Below are 21,840 nucleotides of genomic sequence, written 5' to 3' on the forward strand. Positions count from 1 at the left end.
GTAAATAATTACACTAACTATGTGTGATTAAAGACAGGGAAAAAAACTAATTATAAATTCTTTTTATTGAACAAAATTCACAATCACTGGACATTTTACCCTGAGCTAGAATCAAACATTTGACTGAAAACACTCTCAGTTCATTACATTTAAATTAAACAATGAAGGATCATTGTAATGACAGAAACATTTTTATTCACTGTGATGTTTCTGAAGCTTCCACTTCGTTCTTCACTTCTTTTTCTTCACAGACACCTTTCTCCTGAAAAACAAAATCATACACAACAAACAACATTCAGATGTTCATGTAATGAGAGAAATGGTGCAACAAAAAATATTTTCTGGGTGGGTTAGTTTTAAGTGATGAAGTATCTACAGTCGGCGATGTTTCCTAAGCTTTCAACCACTCTGACTTCGACCTAAAGACCTATGTCTAGACTCACTTGTCATCAGTTGATTCAGTGTTTTATAGCTGTGTCACTGTGACAGGCTGTAAACGTCACAGAGCAGCTGCCAATCAGGAGAGAGGGTTTATAACTAAAGGAGCAGGTTGAGCACTTTATTTCTCTGACTGTGTTTACATTAAATGTTTTCATGTGACAAATGATGAATCTGAATCTGACAGGTGAGACATCAGACTCATGCAGCTGTTAGAGAAATAAAAGTACATAAGTATTATCAGTTAAGTATCAAAAGTAAAGATGTCCATGTAGTTTGTCAATGTGCAGCCACTTAATTTTATGTGTACTGTATTTTATTTGACCATGTACTTTACACACTGGTCAGTTTAATAGTAAAACACTGCATCATAGATGAGTGAGTGAACATTGAGTCTAGAATATTTCAGGCAGAAGAAAGTTAAGTTTTGTTGTGTAAAAGTGTCTGATATTTCTGTTTGTGGATCACTGAAGGAGGAAAGACGGAAACAGAAAAGGAGACAAGGAATAGAAACACACCCGGTTTGCCTCGTCCTCCCTCTCCCTCCTCTTCCTCAGCTCCGTCTCCACCACGCTGTAGAAGTCGTTCTCAGCTCTGACGATCAGCTGATCTGGACTCTCTTCCCCTTCCTCTCGACCTCCCTCCTCCTCTCTGCTCTGCTCCGATCGACTCCTCTCCTTCAGACGAATCTCTCTCTGTCGAGCCTCCAGGATCTTCTCTCGCTTCGTCTCACGCTCAAACATCTGGAAACAAACAGATACAGACACACCAGAGGTCTGAGCTCAGTTCATCTTCAGTCTCATAGTCTTCTTCTCCTGGTCCAGGTTTTCCCTCTACACCCACTGAAGTTTATGACCACAGTGACTTAAACATCAGAACTGTTCTGATTAGTAAACATGAGCTTCCCTACCTGTAATAATTCATATAATTTACTGGCTTTAACAGACCATTTTATTGCTTCATCACTTTGCCTCTCGACAGACCACTGCCACCTGTGAGACAAGTCACATGACCAACATTTCAGTGGGAATTGATTATTGAAAATAAAGTTTGTTGTATAATCACAGTAAAATTTTGATATATCTTCAATTTGAACATCTGGAAAACAGATGTTCAAATCAGTGATTTGAACTGTATGACAGTCACTGTGGTTTCTAACCTCTGATGAACAAGAAGCTGTATGAATATTAATGTGTAAAACGTGTTTGGAGGGACATCTGTTTCTCTAATGATAATAGCGTAATTTAAAATGTTTGAATTGTTCAAATAAATCATGGAAGAATTAAACATTTTTTCTGTAGAAAGTTTTAGTGGTTTTTGAAGAACAACTGTGTCCTGTACTGTTTATCCTGTTCTACAGTAGAAGAGAAGCCAGGATGGCCATCAGGTGTGTCCATCGGTCTTGTGACCCTGACCTTGCTGGTCGTAGCACTTCAAAACAGTGATGTTACGTGAGATGTCGAGGCTTTGAAGTGTGTGTCGAGTACAGCTGCACTTTTCCAGAAAAGCACAAACCGATGCCTGTATCATTTTAGATGTATGACGTAACTGATGACATGTGAAGCCTCGCTTCTCGTCTGTACCACGTGACTGCTTTTGTCAGTGGTTCGAATTATGGAGCAGCCGCAACATAAAACCTCTGAGAGAAATTATATTTGATAGTTTTAGGTTAATAACACTGATGAACACTGACTGGTTGTATTTGCTATGGATCCACCAAGGATCCATCAGCCTGTGTCTTAACTTGGCTGTTGTAAACCTACAGTCTACACCTGTATCTGCAGGTGTCTCAGTGTGTCTTACAGCAGCCAGCAGACTTTTCTCATTCTTCTGGAGGGTCGACAGTCCGGAGCAAATTTCCAGCAGCGTGGCTCCGCCCTGCTGAGAGCCGCATGCCACCAAACGCCCGTTATCCTGAACACGAAGGCTGTACAGAGCCTCATCACACACCTGAGGACGAGCACAGACAACAAGGACAGATATTAACAACAGCAATAACATCAGACAACAACATTTGTTTTATACAGAGGAGACCAGAGCACCTTGAGACTGAGCGTGGGGTCATTCTGTTTGAACAGGATGTCCCAGACGTCCAACACGCCATCCATCTTTACAGTGAAGAAGACAGAGGGTCTGACTGGACTCCAGCAGGCGTCCATCAGATACGACATCTGATATCTGAAGAAACAAAACACAGGGCTTAAAATCTAGTCTGAGTTTGAGCCTAACTGAGCAGGATGTTGTCAGAGAGTTGAGGGTGTGATTCTGACTTGGTCCACATGATGGACGATTCCTTGATGTCCTCAGACCAGATGCGGGCAGTCCAGTCCCCCACAGTGAGGAAGTTTTTGGGGAAGAAGGGGTTCCTCTGCAGGGCGTAGACGGGCCCGTGGTGACCGTCGTATGTACAAACAATCTTCTCGGCTGGAGTCTTTGCCTTCCTGTTACAGGAGACAACCACGCCCTGCTCCGTCCCCACCATGAATTTCGTCGGCTGCAGAGACATCAAGGACAGAGACACACTGACTGAGAGTCAGAGGGGGTTCAACTCTGTTAAGGTTAGTGCAGCGCCACTAGGGTTTTGGGAGTAAATACTGCACTAATGGGTAGCACAAAACCTTATTTTTTTGTTGTAATGTGAATACACCTTTATCGTGACGGAGCAGTTTGAATATCCCTGTGACCCTGGGAGCTGGGTTACTTCCTGGTAGCATCCAAACTGGTCCCTGGTAAGAGGCCACCCTAATGGCAGCTCAAAATATGTCCATGAATCATGAATTTCGACTAGGCACACCGGGGCCACTTCTGGTGACTGGACCTGGTCAGGTTCTACCAGGTACTACCTCAGCTCTACGCACAGAACAGATATTGGAAAGAAACTCCTCGATAGGAGCTGGACTCTGTTTCTAGAGCTGCCAGGGAGAAAGGCACATTGCTGGTACTCAGGAGTCCCTGTGTGAGTGCTGCTGCTAGGACCATTGTTTGGACTGATGAAAAAGCCACAGTTCAACTTTAGTCTGGGACAGACCGGAATCACACAGTTATTAAATAGTGGCATTAAAACCTGTTGTTTCTTGAGCTCCCTACTGGGCAGAAGGACAAACATAAACTCACCATGGTGGCCTCAAACTCCAGAGAGATGGCTCCTAAAGCTCGATCCAGGTTCCCCTCCCTGCCCAGGTCCAGAACCAGACGCTCTGTGGGCTCGCTCAACTTGCGAACATCCCACCACAGAACCTGGTGGACAGAGAGAGGAGATTCTTTTTTCTTTTTTTTAAACAATGCATAAGTGAGAGTCACGAGTAAGATAAGGTCCCTGGTCTGGTTAGTCCGCCTCAGCTTGATATAATAATCCAAACAATCATCAGTTTACTTGTCCATCGGTGGAGGCAGAGAATGCATCTGTCCCGGTCTTGGACTGCAGCCAGATGATCTTGTAGACTGGGTCTCTGTGACTCTGCTCCACAGAGGAAAACTCCACCGGCTGGCTGCCTCTCCGGGTGTCCCAGTATGCTAAAACAAACACACCGTTTAGAAACCATGTCACAGACAAAATGTCCCCTGTCATTCAGTCTGGACCTGAACCCACCGATCTGCCCGTTGTAGCTGCCTCCCACCAGAGTGTGTGAGTCTTTGGGATTATAGTCCAGACAGACGAGCGGCGACGCCGGCTTCAGAGTCATCTCTGGTCTGTTCGGATTCTCTGAAACATAAAACATCTATCTGTGAGCAGATCGGACTCTGTGGTGGTTTTAAATCCAGTTGCTGGCTGTCTGTCTGTCTGTCTGTCTGACCCACCAACGTCCCAGATGTAGGAGTCCAGGCTCATGTCTTTGGAGGTTTTCTGGAACTCGAGGCAGGAGTAGGCGGCTGCCAGCTTCCTGCCGCTGTCAGGATGCCAAGACAGACCGGTGACGGTACGTTTCACTTCGTTAGGATCTCTGCAGACACATAGGAGAGGAGATACAACTAACAATCAATCCCAGTGATCAATCCGTCAGCACCTGTCGATCAGTTTGTTGTCAGCTGTACCTGAAGACATTGATGGTCTTGGCAGATGGCGGCTCCAGACTTTCCTCGACCTCCTCCTCGTCCTCAAAGTACACCTGGTAGATGTCCACGGCGTTGTTCTGTCTGTTGCAGTGCTCCATGACCTGGATCACATGATGACATCACATAGTGACAACACAGTGCAGCTAGGGGTGTGGCCACAGCCGCCCCTGTTTAGCTGACAGCCAGAAGTTTACGCCACATAAAACTAAAACTCAAAGCAAACTACTGATGAAACAATCCAAACTGGATTTCATCAGGAGTAAACCGCCTTAACTGCCCCAAATCAGGGGCAAGGAAAACTGATGTGGGCTGAGTTAAACTGGGTTGATGTGGACTGATGTGGATCTTACGCTGCCCAGATGCAAGGTGCTGTTGATGTAGCTCTCGTCTTTCTCCACCTTCTTCCTGAAGCGGATGGTTTGTTCCATCTCCTGGGGGTTGACGTCTTTGGGCCAACCCCCCTCCACGTGGTTTATCCCACAGCTGTCCGACTCGAATCGCTCCGTGTTCACCTGGAGACGCAAACGTGAATGATATGACTACAAAACTAAAAAACATTAATTGTTATTGGTAAATTAGTCAAACATCTGATTTCTCATCTTTCCTTCACTGATTTCAGGCTTGTTTTTAAAGGAGCAGTTCACTCTATTTTTGACCTCATGTGGTAAATCACTGGTTCACCTGTACAATCTGTTATAGTCCAAAACAACAGCTCTGATGTTATCATCTGTCCTTAAGAAGCTCAGTCAGAAATATGTAAATTCAGTTCTGAGTTTCTACTAAGCTCAGAGTTAAAGGTGTTTATAATATTTATAGTTGGTGTCAGAATATTAGGAACACCTCTGAATCTAAGGCAGTCCAGTATAACACCATCACTAACTGAGCTCACTGAAAAAAATACAACTGAACATTAGAGCTTTCATTAGAGTTGACAGTGTGGTGTACTGGACTGTACAGGTGTACAGGTAGAGATGTGTGTATGTAGTCATGGACAGTTTATGATTGAAGTGTTTCAGTAAGCATTGATTAAAAAATCTGAGGTTCACTACACATCAGTTGCATCAGTTAAATTTGATTGATTGATTGATTGATTGATTGATTGATTTAAGTTTATTGGACAGCATGTATACAAACATGTCAGTTCACATGTTTGTAAACTGCTTTGTATTTGTGCATCATTGTAAATATGCAGTAGTCTGGGTGTTTTTACATGCAAGACCTGGAAATATTCAAAGACTGGTGGCGGTTACCTGGAACACACCAGTTTTCATTGAAACATGGCACTGACATGTACGTTCAGTCTGAACGCACATGTCAGTGTTGATGTGTCAGTGTGAGAAACTGGTGTAGTTGTAAAATGTTGACCCTGGTCCACGTCAACGTGAACCAGTTCTGTGAGGTCAACCTGCAGTGAATGAAAACCTGATAATGACCTGGACTAACTCTACACTGACTTCAGAGCATTTAACCCTTTACAGTCAGCTGAAGTTGTTCAGTTAAAATACACTCTGACGTCATACAGATTTTAGTCATGTACAATACATGTGCTAATGTGGTTGTAATTGAAGTGTGATTTAAGGCTAGTGCAGCTGTAGATGACATTGAACACGAAGTTCATGACCTAGTATCAACTAAATCCCACCTGGTGTTCGGACATGTCTAGGCAGGCCTGCAACGCCTGGTCTCTGGGGGTTTTCTCGATGAACTGCAGACCCAGACTCGGGTCCGGGAGGACGTCCACCAGCAGCTCAGCAGGCCGGTCAGAGAATATAGCCTGGCGGCCAAACTCTTCGCGGAGCTTCGTGTAAACGTGGACAATCTCCATCCCGCCGTTGTGACCTGTGAACCGGCCGTTACCGTCAGTCTCAAACTTCTCTGTGATTCGCACAAGACTCAGTTGGCTCCGTCCTTGCAACAGAGGGGGATAGTTTAGCGTATCCTAGCAACAGTGGACTTTTTCATGAATAACTTTATTAAACAACAACCACGTGAACAGTGACAAAGGCTATTCACAAAATTAAAAGTTTGATGAACGTTAACGACTTGTTGTCTCGGTGTTTACCGTCACATAGTTCTTTCAAAATGATGTTACTTGTTGTTAACATTAGCTAGCTTGCTAATTTTAGCATGTTCCTAATAACCAATGATGCTTTCTTATTTTTTGTTTTATTCATGTTTTCTTGAGAATGTGACTCAAATGTCAGTTGAAGATTTGGTAATAAATAAATAAACAAAATAAAGAATATTCTGACACTTCACACGGGGTTCACAGCCGTCTCAGATAATTCTCTGAGCTTTGTCTATGATTTTAAAGCACTGAATCAAAATCAAGTTCAAAATAAAAACTGAGATCAGAAATAAGAAGTTTGTGTCTTTTTTTTTTTTTTTACTAACATCAACAGTGATGTAGATAAAAAAAATGTAGATATAGGACAACATTAGTTTTTCTAAAAATCATCTGAAAACATCCGTCTGAGGAACAAGTTGTTTTATTTTATATTCAATACATACAACACGTGGAAAAATACAACTAATGACATCAGGGACATAAGAGCAAAAACACATAGCAAACTAAAATAATTATAGGCATTTGGCAATTTTTATCTATTTATTTTTACTTTATTGTAAGAAAAACAACATAGCAACTGAACAAGAAAAATATACCACAGGCACAAAAGAAAAATGTTCCAAAGTATCCAAATGTTAACCGACTAAATACATATGATTACACACACACTCACACACACACGCACACACACACACACACACACACACACACACACACACACTCACACCCACCTGTCACTAATCTTTACATGAGGTTTTACTTAGTTTATATAGAACTATTTTGGTTTTACTTAGTTAATTCAAAATGAAAAAACAAACAGTTTCTCAGAATAACAACGTTGTCACTCATCAGAGTAACTCAGTACAGTTACTGTACCTGAATAAAAACTGTAGGTGCTTGTAGTTTTCTACTGTACTTCTCAGTCAGTGATGTGATGTTCCTCCACTTCTACCAGTCAGCCTCAGTCAAACGTCTGTGTTTACGTCTTCCTCCTCCAGTCCAGCAGAGCTCGCTGTTCGCTGTCGTCGCTTCGCTCTCCTCTGAGCGAACTGTCGTCGACGCGGAACTCGGTGTCTCTGTTTACCTCCCCGCTGCCTCTCTTTGTTCGCTGGAAGCTCAAGTTGCGCAGAAAAGGGGTAAAATGTGCGCTGTGCAGCTGCTGCGGGTGTCGGTCCATGAGCGGATGAGCGCTGCCGCTGAAGACTTTCTCCTACAGGTGGAGAAAAGAGAAGAACCGGCTGAAGTCCCGGCGCTGAGAGCGCTGCTCACCGAGCGGCTAACGGCGGCGGCGGAGGAGATCGTCGGTCTGTTTGAGGAAACCGTGGCGGAGTACGAAGACAGAGTGGAGCGGTCGGAGCGAGAGATCTGCCGCCAGAGGAGGCTGCTCGATGCTGTGCTGAAGCCCGAAGTCAAACTGCACAGAGCAGGTCAGTGTCCCTCGCTGCACCCGGAGTAAACACCGACTCACACTTCCGTTCAGCTTCAAAATAAAAGCCCTGACCTGACATTTACCAAACCAATCTTTTAGTTTTCATCCTACAATCCTCCTCTCTCAAAACGTTTGATCAGTTATGGTGGAAAAAAGGCAGAAATTGTATCATTAAAAAAAGGGCACACACTGAGTAACAGATTGGGTTTTGATCCAGCTTTGATGTTTCAATGTCTCCATCAGGTCCAAGAACTTCTCCTGACTCAGACAGGTGCAGGTACCAGGTTGAGTCCTGCCTTCAGTTACGTGAATATAACACAACATATACATCAGAGGTGTCAGTTACTTACTGTCAAAAACTGGCTCAGAGAAATGAATTAAAATTGAGTTAATTAAATGAACAATATTGTTTGTTGAGTAAAGGAAGTAAAGCATGACTGTGACAGGCTAATGAGATGTTAGGGTGCAACATGAAAATGATGCAGTATGTTTTTAGGTTGTGATGTTGCTCAACCACAAATACAGGGCACAATTTCACACACACATACATGCCTTATTATTTTCCCCACCTGCAAAGAAGAATATCAGGGTAAGAGCCAATCACAGGCAGAGTAGGGGCAAGACTTTGCAGAATGTGGGTTTGAAAATAACACTACAAACACACACATACACACTCAGTCCTGCTTAAAGTCAGGTTTATGGGTGCGACTAATGAAAATGTTTCGTCAACCTTGACACACCAAAAGGGCCACAATCTGGAGCTGTGTCATTAGTGTGAAGAAATACGTGACATCAGTTATTCAGTGAAGTTGTCAGGTGCATCAGTGTTGATCAAGTGTTCTGTCTCCTTAGAGCTGTTGCAGTCAGTGAACCAGGGCCAGACAAACCTCCAGCCTCCAGACTCTGCAGACCTGAACCAGACTGAATCTGAACACGTCGACAGCGAGGTTTCCTGCCCGCCGACGCCTCGCTCCCCCTCCCCCACGTACAGACTGCCCGTCTCACCAAGCAGCTCGGTTGTTCACAGTGACGGAGATCCAGACAGTGACTGGACTGAAAAAAATCGGACTCTCAGATCCCCGAGGAAAAAGAAAAGAGGACGGCCACCACTCGCTGTCAGAAACAAACGGAAACGGTCAACTCCAGCTCAGAGTTTCATCTGTCATGTTTGTGGACGGGCTCTGCACGGGAAAGGCTTCCTGCTCAAACACGTCCTGCAGGTCTGTGCCAAAGACCCAGACTGCCGCTGCGGCATCTGTGGTGAGTGTTTAGACTCAGTTGATGACCTGACAGCTCACCTACAAACACACCAAGAGAAGAGTAAAACCTGTTCCTTCTGCGGGAAGATCTTCCAGTCCATCCTGGCACAGGAGCTGCATGTCCGCCTGCACACCGGAGAGAAACCATACAGCTGCGACGTCTGCGGCAAGAAGTTCAGCCAAAAGGGAAACCTAACGTCACACATGCGCATCCATACCACAGAGAAACCCTTCCAATGTAAACAGTGCAGTCGGGCCTTCTGTCACATGACGTCTTTAGAGCGACACATGCAGGAGCACAGCAGTGAGGTGGTGCACACCTGCAACGTCTGTGACCAGGAGTTCAGGAAACAACACAGCCTGAGACGACACATGACAACTCATCATAAGGATGCCACCCACAAACCAAAGAGATACCGCACCTCGGTGCCGTCCTACATCTGCAAAGTGTGCGGGGACACCTTCCACAGGAAGACCTTCTTGGTGAAACATGTGGAGACTCACCTACAGGACCCGGACTGTTGCTGTGGACTCTGCGGACATCAGAATGAGTCCGCCGCCAGCCTGGCCGCTCACCTGCGCTCCCACCGTGAGGCTAGCAACACATGCGATATCTGTGGGAAGTGCTTCCCAGCTCACGCAGCGCTGCAGATGCACATGAGGATCCACACCGGTGAGAAACCATACACCTGCCGCTTCTGCAGCAAAGCCTTCAACCAGAGTGGGAACCTGAAGACGCACCTGAAGATACACACCGGTGAGCGGGCATTCTCCTGCAGCATCTGTGGGAAGGGCTTCACCCAGAAACAGACTCTGGACACTCATGTCCGCTTCCACAACAAGGAGAGACGCTTCCTGTGTCAGGTCTGCGGGAAAGGCTTCATGCAGGACGTGGACTTGAAGAGACACTTGCTGATCCACACTGGAGAGAAACCGTACAGCTGCAGGGTCTGCGGGAAGAGCTTCCAGGCTAAAAGATCACTCAATGGACACCTCAAAGTTCACACGGCAGGGGGGGGTGAGACCGGACCAGAGCCAGATCAGGACTCAGAGCAGCAGAGGATGGACAGTTTCTACTCAGGTTTCCTCCAGCTGTAGAGGACCGGCGTTAGAGAGTGTTGACTCGAAGAGCTGGACTCAAACCAACAGTGTTGAACTTTATTCATCACTTCCAAACTGCTTCACACAGAACTTCTCCATCAATAACATTCTGGTCTGGTTCTGGTCCCAGTTCGTTCAAGAGATCAAACCACAGTACTGTTTTGGTACAGACTGAAATGTGAAGCACAGCGCTTTAGTCCTCAGTCCTTTCACTCCTTAGTGGATTATCTTATTTTCTCCAGCTTGATGCAGTTCAACACCTCCCATCTTCAAATTTAGAGATTAAAACATGCGTCCATAGCAGGGTAGTGAAGACATGTTGTCATAGGGAACAACTAAGTCACTATAAGGAGTAATTACAGTCACCAGCTTTTTGCAGTGTTATAAATATTTTGTCCAATACTCGGATAAGTGGGGACAGGTCCAGAGCATGTGTAAAAGATCAGCAGGTGAGTCCCTTCATCTGTTAGGAACAGCCTTATGGTAAGGGAACATTTTTGTTAATGTGGCATTCGTGTAATGGACTCTGGACTAGTCTGTGTCAGGCACTGATAGGGGATGAGTGGTCGTCCTTCCCACATGTTCTGAGTTGCAGATGACGAAAATGGGAAGCAGAGTTCTGAAAGAACAGCGACCCAGGTCTCATTTGCCTGGTGATCAGGTCTCAGACCACCTTAGAGCTCTGTAAACCAACACCAGGATTTTAAAGGCAGCTGTTGGTTTTTATCTCTCATAGTAAGATATTTTGGTTCGGTATCAGGACTGATATCAGGATATTGACACAGGATTGTGATACCAAAATTAAAACATGAATATGTTCTTTCTTCTGTCAAAGACATGAAACCAGATTTAATAAATGTTTTTTAACAATAATTTCAGTGTGAAGCTGGAGAAAGGACGATTTAACTGTCTGATAAGATGAGTGTGAAGCTCTGAGTCTGAGCACATTTCAGTCTGGGTCCAAAAGGTCTCTGTTTTTTCAGCTTCCATCAATAGAATAAAAACTGGATCAAACGTCAGTCATTGTCTTCAAAATAAATAAAGAGTTTCTGGTTCTGACTCTGACTTTTATTCAGAGGACGATGAGAATCATCATCATCGTTTCTTTCTCTATCAGCTCAGATGGAGAAAATAGTTTCTCTTAGTTTCTGACTGATCAGCTTTTTTCTGGTTCTAAATACTACAATACCCATGATCCTTAGCTGCTGTTTTCATGGACAAGAAGCCAGTCAGAGATTATTACCGGTTACCATGTTTACTGAGTTTTACAATTCTTTTTCTTTTGTAAATCTGATTTTATAACTTTTTTTCTAATAACTGAGAAATGTTTGTTCTCACATTTTAATTTTCTTTAGACTATATGTTTATATGTTTCTATATTGAACAGTGAAACTGTCTTCTGTCAGTTTTATCCACCAAAAACCTGATCCACACCACAGGAATATAATTCTGGTAGATTAATATGAGACCCTTTTGTTTGTCATTTATTTGATTTTAATTTTATTCAAATGTTTAGTCTTTTTTATTGCAGTTATATATAGTTACGTTACTAACACTACACTGTTAGAACTAAGGATCATCACTGACTGACTGAGGTGGGAAAGGTTTTATGTTTTAGAAACAGATCATATGTTTTGTATGAAAAATTTGATTCAGTAAGTTATCTACTGGCTAAGTTATCAGATACATTTAGTAAAAATATAAATACTCAGTTCAGTTCTTTCCACCAACAGATTGGTTTAATTAGTTAATTAGGACCAGTACTGGTATCATCAGTGTAGTACAGTATCCTCCGGTCCAGCAGGGGTCAGACTCCGCCTCTCTCCCCTCAATGTGAACCCGGAACACACCCGGGTTGTTTTCCTTCCTGATGACCGGTGGACTGAGCTCTGCGCTGGGATGGCTCTCACTCAAACACCGCCGCGCTGCGGGCTCCGGGCCCTGACGGAGTCGGTGTCGGAGCAGCTGAGGCGGCTCGGGGAGGAGGTCTTGGGGTTGATGGAGAAGCGCAGCGGCGGGACGGGATTATCAGGAGGCCGCCTGCTCCACCTGCTGCGGCGGCTCCTGACCAAGCGACTGGCGGCGGCGGCGGAGCGGATCGTGGGTCTGCTGGAGCGGGAGGTGGAGGAGTACCGGCGGCAGCTGGAGCGGCAGGGCCGGCTGCTGGAGGCGGTGCTGAGCCCGGTGGTCCGACTGAGCCGGACAGGTGAGTTAATACCAGCGCCCTGTTCTACAGACTGTCGCCATGTTGGAGCCACATCACCGCTCTGACTGTTGCTAGGTAACCAGAGGTCAGCCAATCAGAGGTCAAACAGAGATACAACCTCACCTGGAAGAGCAACACACCTCTGTGGGACTGTGAGGCCAGGACTTCAACCTGTGGAGGGTCCTCAGAAAACCTGGAGTTAAAATTTGTATTCATCTGTAACTTTGATGTTTTCCATCATAAATAAAGTTTTACTGTTCAATAAATAATCAGACAAACCGTCTCTAAATCCACACCAGAACCTGGTCCAGCTCTAAGTATCATGTGAGACACTTTCTCAGGTAAAAACTTTTAAACATGATGTTTACTGAAGTCAGTTTAACTGATGCTAGTGAAGCTTCAGTAACTGGACTCCTGTGTTAAACCAGTGTGAAAGTGAGAGCCGTGTCTCTGTCCTTTATTCTGCACTTGTTGGAAACTAATTCACCTTCAACCTGCAGATAAAACATTATTCTTCTGAAGTCTGTTATTATGAAATACTGTCGTCCTTTCTCAGTGTGGGGCCAGTCAGATGGTTCTCCACTTACACTCAGGGTAACCACCACAGATACCTGGGTTTAAATGTGGTTTTAAAGGTGCTGCATCCCTGTCAGTCACAACATCTGTTAATGTGTTAACGCTAAATGTCTGCTGATCAATAATCGGATATCTTGATTGGTGAAGTATCAAAGTCATGTTCGTGATGTCACTTTTCAGTGAACCTGGTGTTGAATCTAAACTCTACCTCTGAACAATATTCCTACTGGTAAAGTCTTAATAAATGTTTTTGTCTTATCAGATTTGAAGAAAATCAGATTTAAAGGAGCGTCTAATCAGCCTGATGGTGTTTAATAAAGTGAGACCCTCTCTCTCCCATCATTCCTGGTCACCTCACCCTCTCCTGACAACATCTAAAGAATCTAAACTTTTGAGGTTCAGATGTAGGAGGTTGAAACTGGATGAACTGATTCATCCTCATTTTTATTTTGTTTTCTTTTCCTTTCAGACTCTGCCTGTTCGTCCGCTCTCAGGACAACCAGCACTGATGAAATCCAGACAGCACTACCAGAGATCAAGGCCGCCCACCTCCCCACAGCCCCGCCCAGCTCCAGCTCCACCTCCTCAGATGTCTCTGCGGCCGAAAGCAACGACAGTGGCGACGATTGGAGGGGCAGCGACAACTCCAGTAATAAAGAGACTAAGAGGACAGGGGCCAATGAAGGACGGCGGTCCAGCAGCAAGAGACAGCGGGCAGCATCATCGGACTGGCCAGCGACTCACCACTGTGTTGTCTGTAGAAAAACTTTCCGTCACAAAGGGAATCTGGTGAAACACGTGGAGACCCATGCAGACAACCCTGAACGTCTCTGTGGAGTATGTGGAGAACGTTTGGAGTCCTCAAACGGTTTGTTGGACCATCTCAGATCTCACAGAGAAACGGTCAGTGGCGGTGGGAAGTGTCACATCTGTGGCAAAACGTTTCAGAACATGGAGACACACATGAGGAGTCACACAGGAGTCAGACCGTTCAGCTGCGACATCTGCAGCAAGAGCTTCCCCCGACCCGGAGCGCTGAGGAGGCACAAGAAGATCCACAGCAGGAGGACCTCCAACATCTGCCCGGTCTGTGGACTGACCTTCACCCAAAGCCACGTGCTCCAGGAGCACCTGAAGACCCACGAAGAGGACGATGGAGACCAGAGTGAGGACATTGAGGGCGAGGACGGTCAGATGGAGAAGCTGAAATCAAAGAGAGACAAAGGGCAAACCTCAGGACTAATGTCGCCTCAATCGGCCTCACTCTGCTGCAGAGTCTGTGGTGATTCCTTCCACAGTCGAGGCTTCTTGAGGAAACACGCAGAGACGCACTGCAGGGAGTCTCAGGGCGTCTGTGGCGTCTGTGGACAGCAGGTGGACTCACCTGACAGTCTGCTAACCCACCTGCAGTCTCACAGAGAGACCAGTGGGACCTGCAGCATCTGCGGGAAAAGTTTCCAGAACATGGAGACGCACATGCGAAGCCACACGGGGATCAAACCGTACCGCTGTGGCGTCTGCAACAAACGCTTCCCTCGACCTGGAGCACTGAGGCGCCACAAGAAGATCCACAGCGGGGAGCGACCATACACCTGCCAGCACTGTGGGAAGACCTTCATCGAGAGCAGCACCTTTAAGACTCACAGCAGGAGTCACTCATGGGAGATCCACAGTGACGAGGACCCCGGACCTCAGGCGGACTCTCAGAACCTTAAGTCTGAAACCGAGGAAAGTCCAAATGTCCAAGAGAACACTACGACATTGACTCAGACCTCTCACTGCTGTAAAGTCTGCAGTGAATCTTTTCAGAGTAAAGGCAGTTTGAGGAAACACGCAAAGAGTCATTCAGCAGAGTCTGTCTGTGGCGTCTGTGGTGAAAGTTTGCCGCCATCAGAGACCCTGGCAGACCACCTGCAGACTCACAGAGACGCTGGTAAAATCTGTCACATCTGCGGTAAAACTTACCAGAACATCGAGACTCACATGCGGAGTCACACCGGTGTCAAACCATACCACTGCAGCGTCTGTGCTAAATCCTTCCCGAGGCCCGGTGCTCTGCGCCGCCACAAGAGGATACACAGTGGAGAGAGACCTTACATCTGCGAGTTCTGCGGGAAGACGTTTATCGATAACGGCGCTCTGACGACGCACATCAGGAACCACACTGGGGATAAACCAGCGCATCGTGTCTCCTGCGAGACCTGCGGGAAGAGCCTGGCATCGGTCCACGTCCTGGAGGTCCACAAGAGGATCCACACAGGTGAGAAGCCATTTCAGTGCCGCATCTGTGGCAAAGACTTCAGGCAGGTGGGAGGGCTGAACGCCCATATGCTGACCCACACCGGGGAGAAGCCATTCAGCTGCAGCCTCTGCAACAAGAGCTTCAGCACCAAAGGATACTTGGAGACCCACATCCGGTTCCACAAGAAGGAGCGAGCGTTCAGCTGCCACCTGTGCTGGAAGGCCTTTGTCACCAAGAATGACCTGAAGAAACACCTGCTGACCCACACTGGAGAGAAACCCTACAGCTGCAGGGTCTGCGGGAAGAGCTACCAGGAGAAACGCTCCAGAGACGTCCACATGAAGGTCCACCTGGACGTCCATATCAGCAAAGAGCCAATCAGGAGGGAGGACGGTCTGCAGCCAGAGTTCATGCAACTGTAGATTTCATACAGACCAGTGTTTCTACTGGTTTTACAAACTGGTGAACTGACAGTCCAGCAGCTGGTTTGTTGAACTGTCGAACTGATGAACAGAAATCTGCTGCGGTGATCCTTCAGTCATCAGCAGCGACAGAAATCTGTTTCAAAACACGATCCAGAATCGCAACACAAATCTTTTTTTAACCTTTTAAAGAATATCCTATTTATTTTTTAATTTTTCAATTTCATATAATTTAAAATGTTCTCTGTTGCAGCAGCGACATTACTGATTCAGAAACGTGCTTCACGCTTCAAAAAACTTGTCTATTTCTTTTTTAAATAAAAATTTGTTTTGACTCTAAACAAAACCAACAAGTCTGAAATCAGTGATGTGGTTGATTTTAGTTCAATAACATGAAGTGGGTGAAGGTCATAGTATGACTGGAATAGATAAACTGATGTTCATGGTTCAAAGTCAAACACTGAATGAGTTGTGGTCCTTGAAATGCTCCAGGTTTTTTTTTTTTAATTAGTTAATGAGGTCTTTAACCTATTCCAGAGATCCTTGAATGAGTTCTTTGCATTAGTGAATTACTTCCTGGGTTCCTTGAAATGTTCTTAGGGGCCATGAATAAGTTCAATGACTCAAGGAACTAATTCTAGTGGATCTTGAAATGTTTCAGGGAGAGGGTACCTAGATATTCTAGGGAATCCTTGAAGTGTCCTGAGGGTCCTTAAATGTTAACAAGACTGCAGAATTCATTCCTAAGGTCCTTGAATAACTTCCAGTGGTCTTTCAATGAGTTCCTGAAGTCCTTAAAATATTCCAGGGAACTTGAATGAGTTCCTGTGATCACTGAATACGTTTCTGTGATTGTTGAAATGGTCATGGAGGACCTTGAATAAGTTCCTTGGATCACTTAAATGAATTTCATGTCTCCTTTCCTTGAAATATTATTGGGGTCAGTCATGTGACAGCCCTCAGTGTCACATGACTTACAGTTGTGCCAGGTGAAGTTTACTGGATTAAAACATCTCAAACTTTCAGAATAAAACGACCAATGCAACGTTTAATAGAAGAGATTTTTATTTTCTGAAATATTCCTATGATCCCTGAAATGTTAAAAAGTTAAAATAGCTGCTTCCTTTTGAAGTTTAAATTAAAGTTGTAAACAACTCATTTTATTTCAGCAGATACTGAAAATTCACTTGGAAGAGTAAAAACAGATCAGATTCAGAAACTTTAAGATGGTATACTGAGCACAACAAAATCTGTTTGACAACAGTCCGTCCTCTGTGTGTTCCAGTGGTGCTTTTATTGTGGAGACTTCCTGTCTGACGCGGTCACAAACTGTCCAACTTTACTGTTTGTGCTCGAGCCGACATTACACTTCCAGTAGCTCCTACTCCCGGTGTCACGGACAGTCCTCAGTCGGTACCGTCATGCAGCTCGACTCCCTGCGGCTGTTTGTGGACCAGCGGCTCAGCTCGGTTACTGACGACATTTTCCGACGTTTTGCCAGAATGATCGCCGATTATGAAAACGAAGTTTCCTGGTTAAAACAGGAGATAGATGGACAGAGGAAACTGCTGGGGACAGCCGAACGACCGGAGGACAGACCGGAGGACAGACCGGAGGACAGACCGGAGGACAGACCGGGGGACAGACCGGAGGACCGACCGGAGGACAGACCGGGGGACAGACCGGAGGACCGACCGGAGGACAGACCGGAGGACAGACCTGCAGGTCGGTGCACAGACTGTTGTTTAGTTTGATAGAGAAATGTCCGCAGACTATGACGTAGCGTCTTTTCCCCGCTAGATGTCGCTGCTGTGGTTCAGACTGACTTGTCAAACTGAACTGGGAACCATTTAAACCAGTGTTACTGTAAATGTTCAAAATGTGAAGCAGCTTTTTATGTGTATTAATCTTTATTATTGCCAGTTCAGACCATTAGGACCAGAAGGCTCCTCATCCACGTGTGTGTGTGTGTGTGTGTGTGTGTGTGTGTGTGTGTGTGTGTGTGTGTGTGTGTGTGTGTGTGTGTGTGTGGGAAGCCTGGAAATCACCATCTTCTCTGAGGGGAAAAGCCAACCACAGTCCCTCCTACTGTATGATCATGTATTGAGAGTGTGTACGGAGAGGAGCTGTTCACAGATCTAAGACATCAGACTGAAGTGTTTCAACCAGTTGTTTTGTCAGGGACATAAGTCAGTAAGTATATCGTCGTACTTGTGCCCACTTAAGGGTCAACTTTTGCACGACCTCACGGAAGCCTTGAGCCTTGGACACCATTCACACAGAGCTAGAGGCAAAGACCATTCACACACAGAGAGAAAGACGAAGACAATTCACACAGGGGTGCCCCGGTGGCTCACCTGGTAGAGCACGTACCATGAAGCCTTAGCCCTAATCACAGCGGCCTGGGTTCGAAACTGACCCGTGGCCCGTTGCTACATGTCATCCCCCAACTTCCCTGTCTCTCTCTCACTGTAATTAACGAATTAAAGGCAAAATATAAAACATAATTTATAAAAAACAGAGAGAGAGAAAGACAAAGACACCATTCACACACAGAGAAAGAGAAATACACCATTCACGTAGTATGATGTTATTAACTGTCTAACTCTTAGTTGGTTTTATCCTCCAGGTGTACTGCAGATTTTCACCACTGAAGAAGAGCAACAGATAAGGGGGCGGAGTTTCAGTCTGCACATCAAACAGGAGGAGGGCAGAGCTTCAGGACCAGAGGACACAGACACCAAGTTTACACAGAGTCTCGAAGGGTTGAAGGAGAGACCTGAAACAGACCTGAGTCCTCTGTCCAATCCGATCCAATCCTGCACAGAGGAGGCGGGGCCTCAAACTGCTCAAGATAAACAGGAGGCGTTCAATGTCAAGCAAGAAGGGGGTGAAGGTCAGATGATGCTGGAGGCTGCAGTCAGAGCAGAGATCAGCTCTGTGCAAAAAGATTGGTCAGGTAACCGGGTTAGATTGTCATAGTAACCAGGGTAGATCGTCATAGTAACCAGGGATTTTAAGTCTGAAAACTGTTTTTAGTAACTTTATTTTGATATTTTCCACTGTGAACAGAGAATTTGTGAGAGTTTGAACATTTACTGCATTTCAATCATTTACTTCCTGATCAGTTTTTCTCACATTCAAACATTGCAAGACCAGTGATTAATTTACTTTTAATGAAATTAGATGATCAATTAATCAACTGCAGCATCTTTTGTTCAGGTTACACAGAAACGCAGATCTGAGTTTTTTATAGTATTTAAGACTAAGGTAAATTCTCTGTATGTCTCCTGATGCTGTGGAGTCAATAAATCTGATTTTATAGTGTAGTAAAATGTTGGAAGCCTGATTTCCTTCATCGTGATTTTCACCAGAGGTTTTGTTGTTTTTGACCTCTAGGTTATCTGCTGGTTTCCACCACAGAAGAAGAGCAGCCAATTAGGGAGTTGAGCTTCAGTCTGCACATTAAACAGGAGGGTGGAGCTTCAGGACCTGAGGATGCTGATACCAGTTTCACACCGAGTCCTGATTGGTTAATGGGGAGCAATGATGATGAGGGAAGTTTTTCATCCAATCAGATCCAGCCCCACATAGAGGAGTTTCTCCCTGCCCCCTCAGACGCCCTAATGAGACCAGAACCTGGAAGGACATGCAGACCTCCAGACCACAACAGGGACTCAGTTGTCCAATCAGAGTCGTCTGAGGACAACGACAACATTCAGTCTGAACCAGGTCTCCAGAGGACTCAGGGGAGTGAAACTCGGCCTCCTGTAGACCAGAAGCTTCTGGTCTGTGGTAGCTGTGGTCGAGAGTTCAGCTCAAGGCGAACTCTGAGGAAACACATCAGACGAAACACAGCTCAGGACAAGGACCAGATGTCCTGCAGCCTCCGCAGACAGAGGGCCCCCTTCCAGAGTCCTGACAAGTCCTTCAGCTGCAGAGTCTGTGGCAGCTCCTTCTACACACAGGGGATTCTGGTGCGGCACGCCGAGAACCACTGCAAGGAGCCAGAGAGTCGGTGCGGAGCCTGTGGGGACCATCTGGAGTCAACCGAGACTCTCAGAGAACACCTGCGGTCCCACAAAGAGCTGGGCAGCACCTGCGATGTGTGCGGGAAGAAGTGCAGTTCCATCAGGAGGATGGAGATCCACAAACGGGTCCACACTGGAGAGAAACCATACCGCTGCAGTTTCTGCAACCGAGACTTTAGCAGGAAGGAGAGTTTGGAGAGACACCTGAAGGTCCACAGCGGGGACAGACCACACCACTGCGGACTCTGCAGGAGGACTTTCACCAGGAGGGAGAACCTGGTCCGCCATCTAAATACTGGTCACACAGAGAGGCCAGGTCCATCTGCAGGGACCGAGGGGATGGACCAGATCAGTTTGATGCTGTGACACATTCCAGAAGAGGAAAGTCTTTAGCAGGTGACAGAGAAAATGATGTATAAAACTTTATGCCACTTAAAAGACTTGAAAAGGCTTTAGGATGTTAAAGGGACTTGATCTGAACCAAACCAGATCTGTAGCTCGAGCTTTAATGATCGACAGAACATTAAGCAGGTTTGATAATCAATTCATCATTTACAGGAACAGATTTTGGTAAATCCTCTTGCTTTCTGTATTTAATAACTTGTGGAGTCCCTTAGGGAGGCGTCCTGGAGCCTCTTTTCTTTCTTTTAAAGTTTACAAGTTATATTTTCTCCACAGTCTTTTTTACTTGTAAAATTCTGAGTTTTAATGAACCAAGATTTTTTTATGGGGTAAAAATACCTTCAAAAACTTTATACCATTTTCCAAAAGCAATCTGTGAGAGTTTGGTCTGGAGTTTTTATGTGAGTTCATCAGTATGTGTTCAGATGCCCAAGAGCTTGTTGCAGGACCTTTTGACCACAGGTGAAACAGTTGGTTAAATAATCACGAGTAGCGTAACAGAAATTTAATTTTTTTTTTAAATAATCAATTCACTTTAATCCACATTTATTTGCTGTCTACAATAAGTTATAGAGTCCCTCAGGGAGGTGTCCTGGGGCCTGTCTATTGATGAATTGATAAAGAGTGTGATAAAACAACGTTTAAACATTATATAAATCCTGTACTTCTCTCTTTTGACCTGAACCAATAAAAAATAAGGAGATACATACAACAACTGCTGGAAGAAAAACAAAGACAGAAGGCCTAAAAATACAGTTTTGTTCACCAAAGTCTTTAACTAAGTTGTGATCAAACTGATCTCATCTGACTGACAAGAGACAGTTATTTATTTATATTTATAAACAGTTATTATTACAGTGTGAGAAGCAGCAAGGCACGAACACTGTTAGGAACTAAATCTAAATCTGACTGAACTAAATCATGTCTGTACTGAAAACTAACCATTAATGGTGTTTTAACATTTTCTTCCTCAAACCACAGAAACTTTCAGCAGGTGGAAACTCACCTGTGTTGTAACTTTTAATATGGAAATTCATTAAATGTGGTTGATTTTGATTTTCATGATTGAAAATGTTTTATAGATTCGATCAGTTTCCTAATCAATACACCATCAAAATAACATTTTTTTTTTAGTTTTCCCATTTTTAAAGTGATTTTACAGTTTTTGTAATTTTTGACTTGATTGGTTTATAACTTCAGCAGTTTGTTGAGTGATGTTGGTCTGTGTCTCAACTGTTATGACTAGATCAGACTATGAGATTATAATCATAGGTTTATTTTATAAGGAGACATATTTCTCATCTGATTTCACCTTGTTCTGCCAGCAAAACTTTGTCTCCAACAGGTCACAGCTGAATAAATATAATAAACATCTAATCTAACAAACAGTAGATCCCAGTTCTTCACCATCCATCAAATAAATTCACATCTGCTGAATAAAGACTTCTTTACTCTTTTCTCCAGCTCATACTCTGAGCATTAATGTTATATTTATATTCCTGCCTTCACTGGATTAAAATGGAGACTCTGCTCTTTATTGACCTTTTGCCGTGGAGAATAATAGTAATAAGAACTCAGAGTCAATCGAACTGAAATGTTACAGGACTCAGCAA

General features: G+C 44.8%; 4 protein-coding genes across 5 annotated transcripts; 3 read left to right on the forward strand and 1 right to left on the reverse strand.

Annotated features, from left to right (window-relative positions):
* Positions 1–47: 47 nt before the first annotated feature.
* On the reverse strand, positions 48–7,575 carry dnai2b (dynein, axonemal, intermediate chain 2b). Of its 2 annotated transcripts, XM_056400321.1 has the most exons (13): positions 7,436–7,575; positions 6,134–6,330; positions 4,842–5,003; positions 4,471–4,592; positions 4,237–4,379; positions 4,028–4,141; positions 3,812–3,951; positions 3,553–3,675; positions 2,709–2,932; positions 2,481–2,616; positions 2,242–2,388; positions 957–1,181; positions 48–262 (listed from the first exon to the last, which is right to left on the reverse strand). In XM_056400321.1, the coding sequence occupies exons 2-13, from the start codon at positions 6,314–6,316 to the stop codon at positions 197–199; spliced, it is 1,785 nt and encodes a 594-aa protein (XP_056256296.1). In that variant the 5' UTR covers positions 6,317–6,330; positions 7,436–7,575; the 3' UTR covers positions 48–196. The 2 variants fall into 2 exon arrangements, with proteins under 2 accessions (XP_056256296.1, XP_056256295.1); XM_056400320.1 differs by lacking the exon at positions 7,436–7,575 and having other exon boundaries at positions 6,134–6,820.
* LOC130184351 (endothelial zinc finger protein induced by tumor necrosis factor alpha-like) lies at positions 7,494–11,407 on the forward strand. Its single transcript, XM_056400315.1, has 2 exons — positions 7,494–7,986; positions 8,841–11,407. Exons 1-2 carry the CDS (start codon positions 7,494–7,496, stop codon positions 10,343–10,345), a joined length of 1,998 nt encoding a protein of 665 aa, XP_056256290.1. The 3' UTR covers positions 10,346–11,407.
* A 527-nt stretch (positions 11,408–11,934) lies between these two features.
* LOC130184346 (zinc finger protein 709-like) lies at positions 11,935–16,127 on the forward strand. Its single transcript, XM_056400308.1, has 2 exons — positions 11,935–12,554; positions 13,600–16,127. The coding sequence occupies exons 1-2, from the start codon at positions 12,248–12,250 to the stop codon at positions 15,792–15,794; spliced, it is 2,502 nt and encodes an 833-aa protein (XP_056256283.1). The 5' UTR covers positions 11,935–12,247; the 3' UTR covers positions 15,795–16,127.
* Positions 16,128–16,956: 829 nt separating this feature from the next.
* LOC130184360 (zinc finger protein 79-like) lies at positions 16,957–21,613 on the forward strand. The gene is made up of 3 exons (XM_056400327.1): positions 16,957–17,519; positions 18,424–18,753; positions 19,194–21,613. The coding sequence occupies exons 1-3, from the start codon at positions 17,216–17,218 to the stop codon at positions 20,189–20,191; spliced, it is 1,632 nt and encodes a 543-aa protein (XP_056256302.1). The 5' UTR covers positions 16,957–17,215; the 3' UTR covers positions 20,192–21,613.
* The last annotated feature ends 227 nt before the right edge of the window (positions 21,614–21,840 follow it).

This window comes from Seriola aureovittata, chromosome 16, assembly GCF_021018895.1.
Source record: "Seriola aureovittata isolate HTS-2021-v1 ecotype China chromosome 16, ASM2101889v1, whole genome shotgun sequence".
Classification (NCBI taxonomy): Eukaryota; Metazoa; Chordata; class Actinopteri; order Carangiformes; family Carangidae; genus Seriola; species Seriola aureovittata.

Coding starts and splice junctions, on each gene's coding strand:
- LOC130184346 (XM_056400308.1), top strand. CDS start 12,248: ATGGCTCTCACTCAAACACCGCCGCGCTGCGGGCTCCGGGCCCTGACG. Junction 12,555..13,599: donor GGTCCGACTGAGCCGGACAG/GTGAGTTAATAC, acceptor TTTTCCTTTCAG/ACTCTGCCTGTTCGTCCGCT.
- LOC130184351 (XM_056400315.1), top strand. CDS start 7,494: ATGTTCCTCCACTTCTACCAGTCAGCCTCAGTCAAACGTCTGTGTTTA. Junction 7,987..8,840: donor AGTCAAACTGCACAGAGCAG/GTCAGTGTCCCT, acceptor CTGTCTCCTTAG/AGCTGTTGCAGTCAGTGAAC.
- LOC130184360 (XM_056400327.1), top strand. CDS start 17,216: ATGCAGCTCGACTCCCTGCGGCTGTTTGTGGACCAGCGGCTCAGCTCG. Junction 17,520..18,423: donor ACCGGAGGACAGACCTGCAG/GTCGGTGCACAG, acceptor TTTATCCTCCAG/GTGTACTGCAGATTTTCACC. Junction 18,754..19,193: donor TGTGCAAAAAGATTGGTCAG/GTAACCGGGTTA, acceptor TTTGACCTCTAG/GTTATCTGCTGGTTTCCACC.
- dnai2b (XM_056400321.1), bottom strand. CDS start 6,316: ATGGAGATTGTCCACGTTTACACGAAGCTCCGCGAAGAGTTTGGCCGC. Junction 2,389..2,480: donor ACCCCACGCTCAGTCTCAAG/GTGCTCTGGTCT, acceptor GCTCGTCCTCAG/GTGTGTGATGAGGCTCTGTA. Junction 263..956: donor GGGAGGACGAGGCAAACCGG/GTGTGTTTCTAT, acceptor TTTGTTTTTCAG/GAGAAAGGTGTCTGTGAAGA.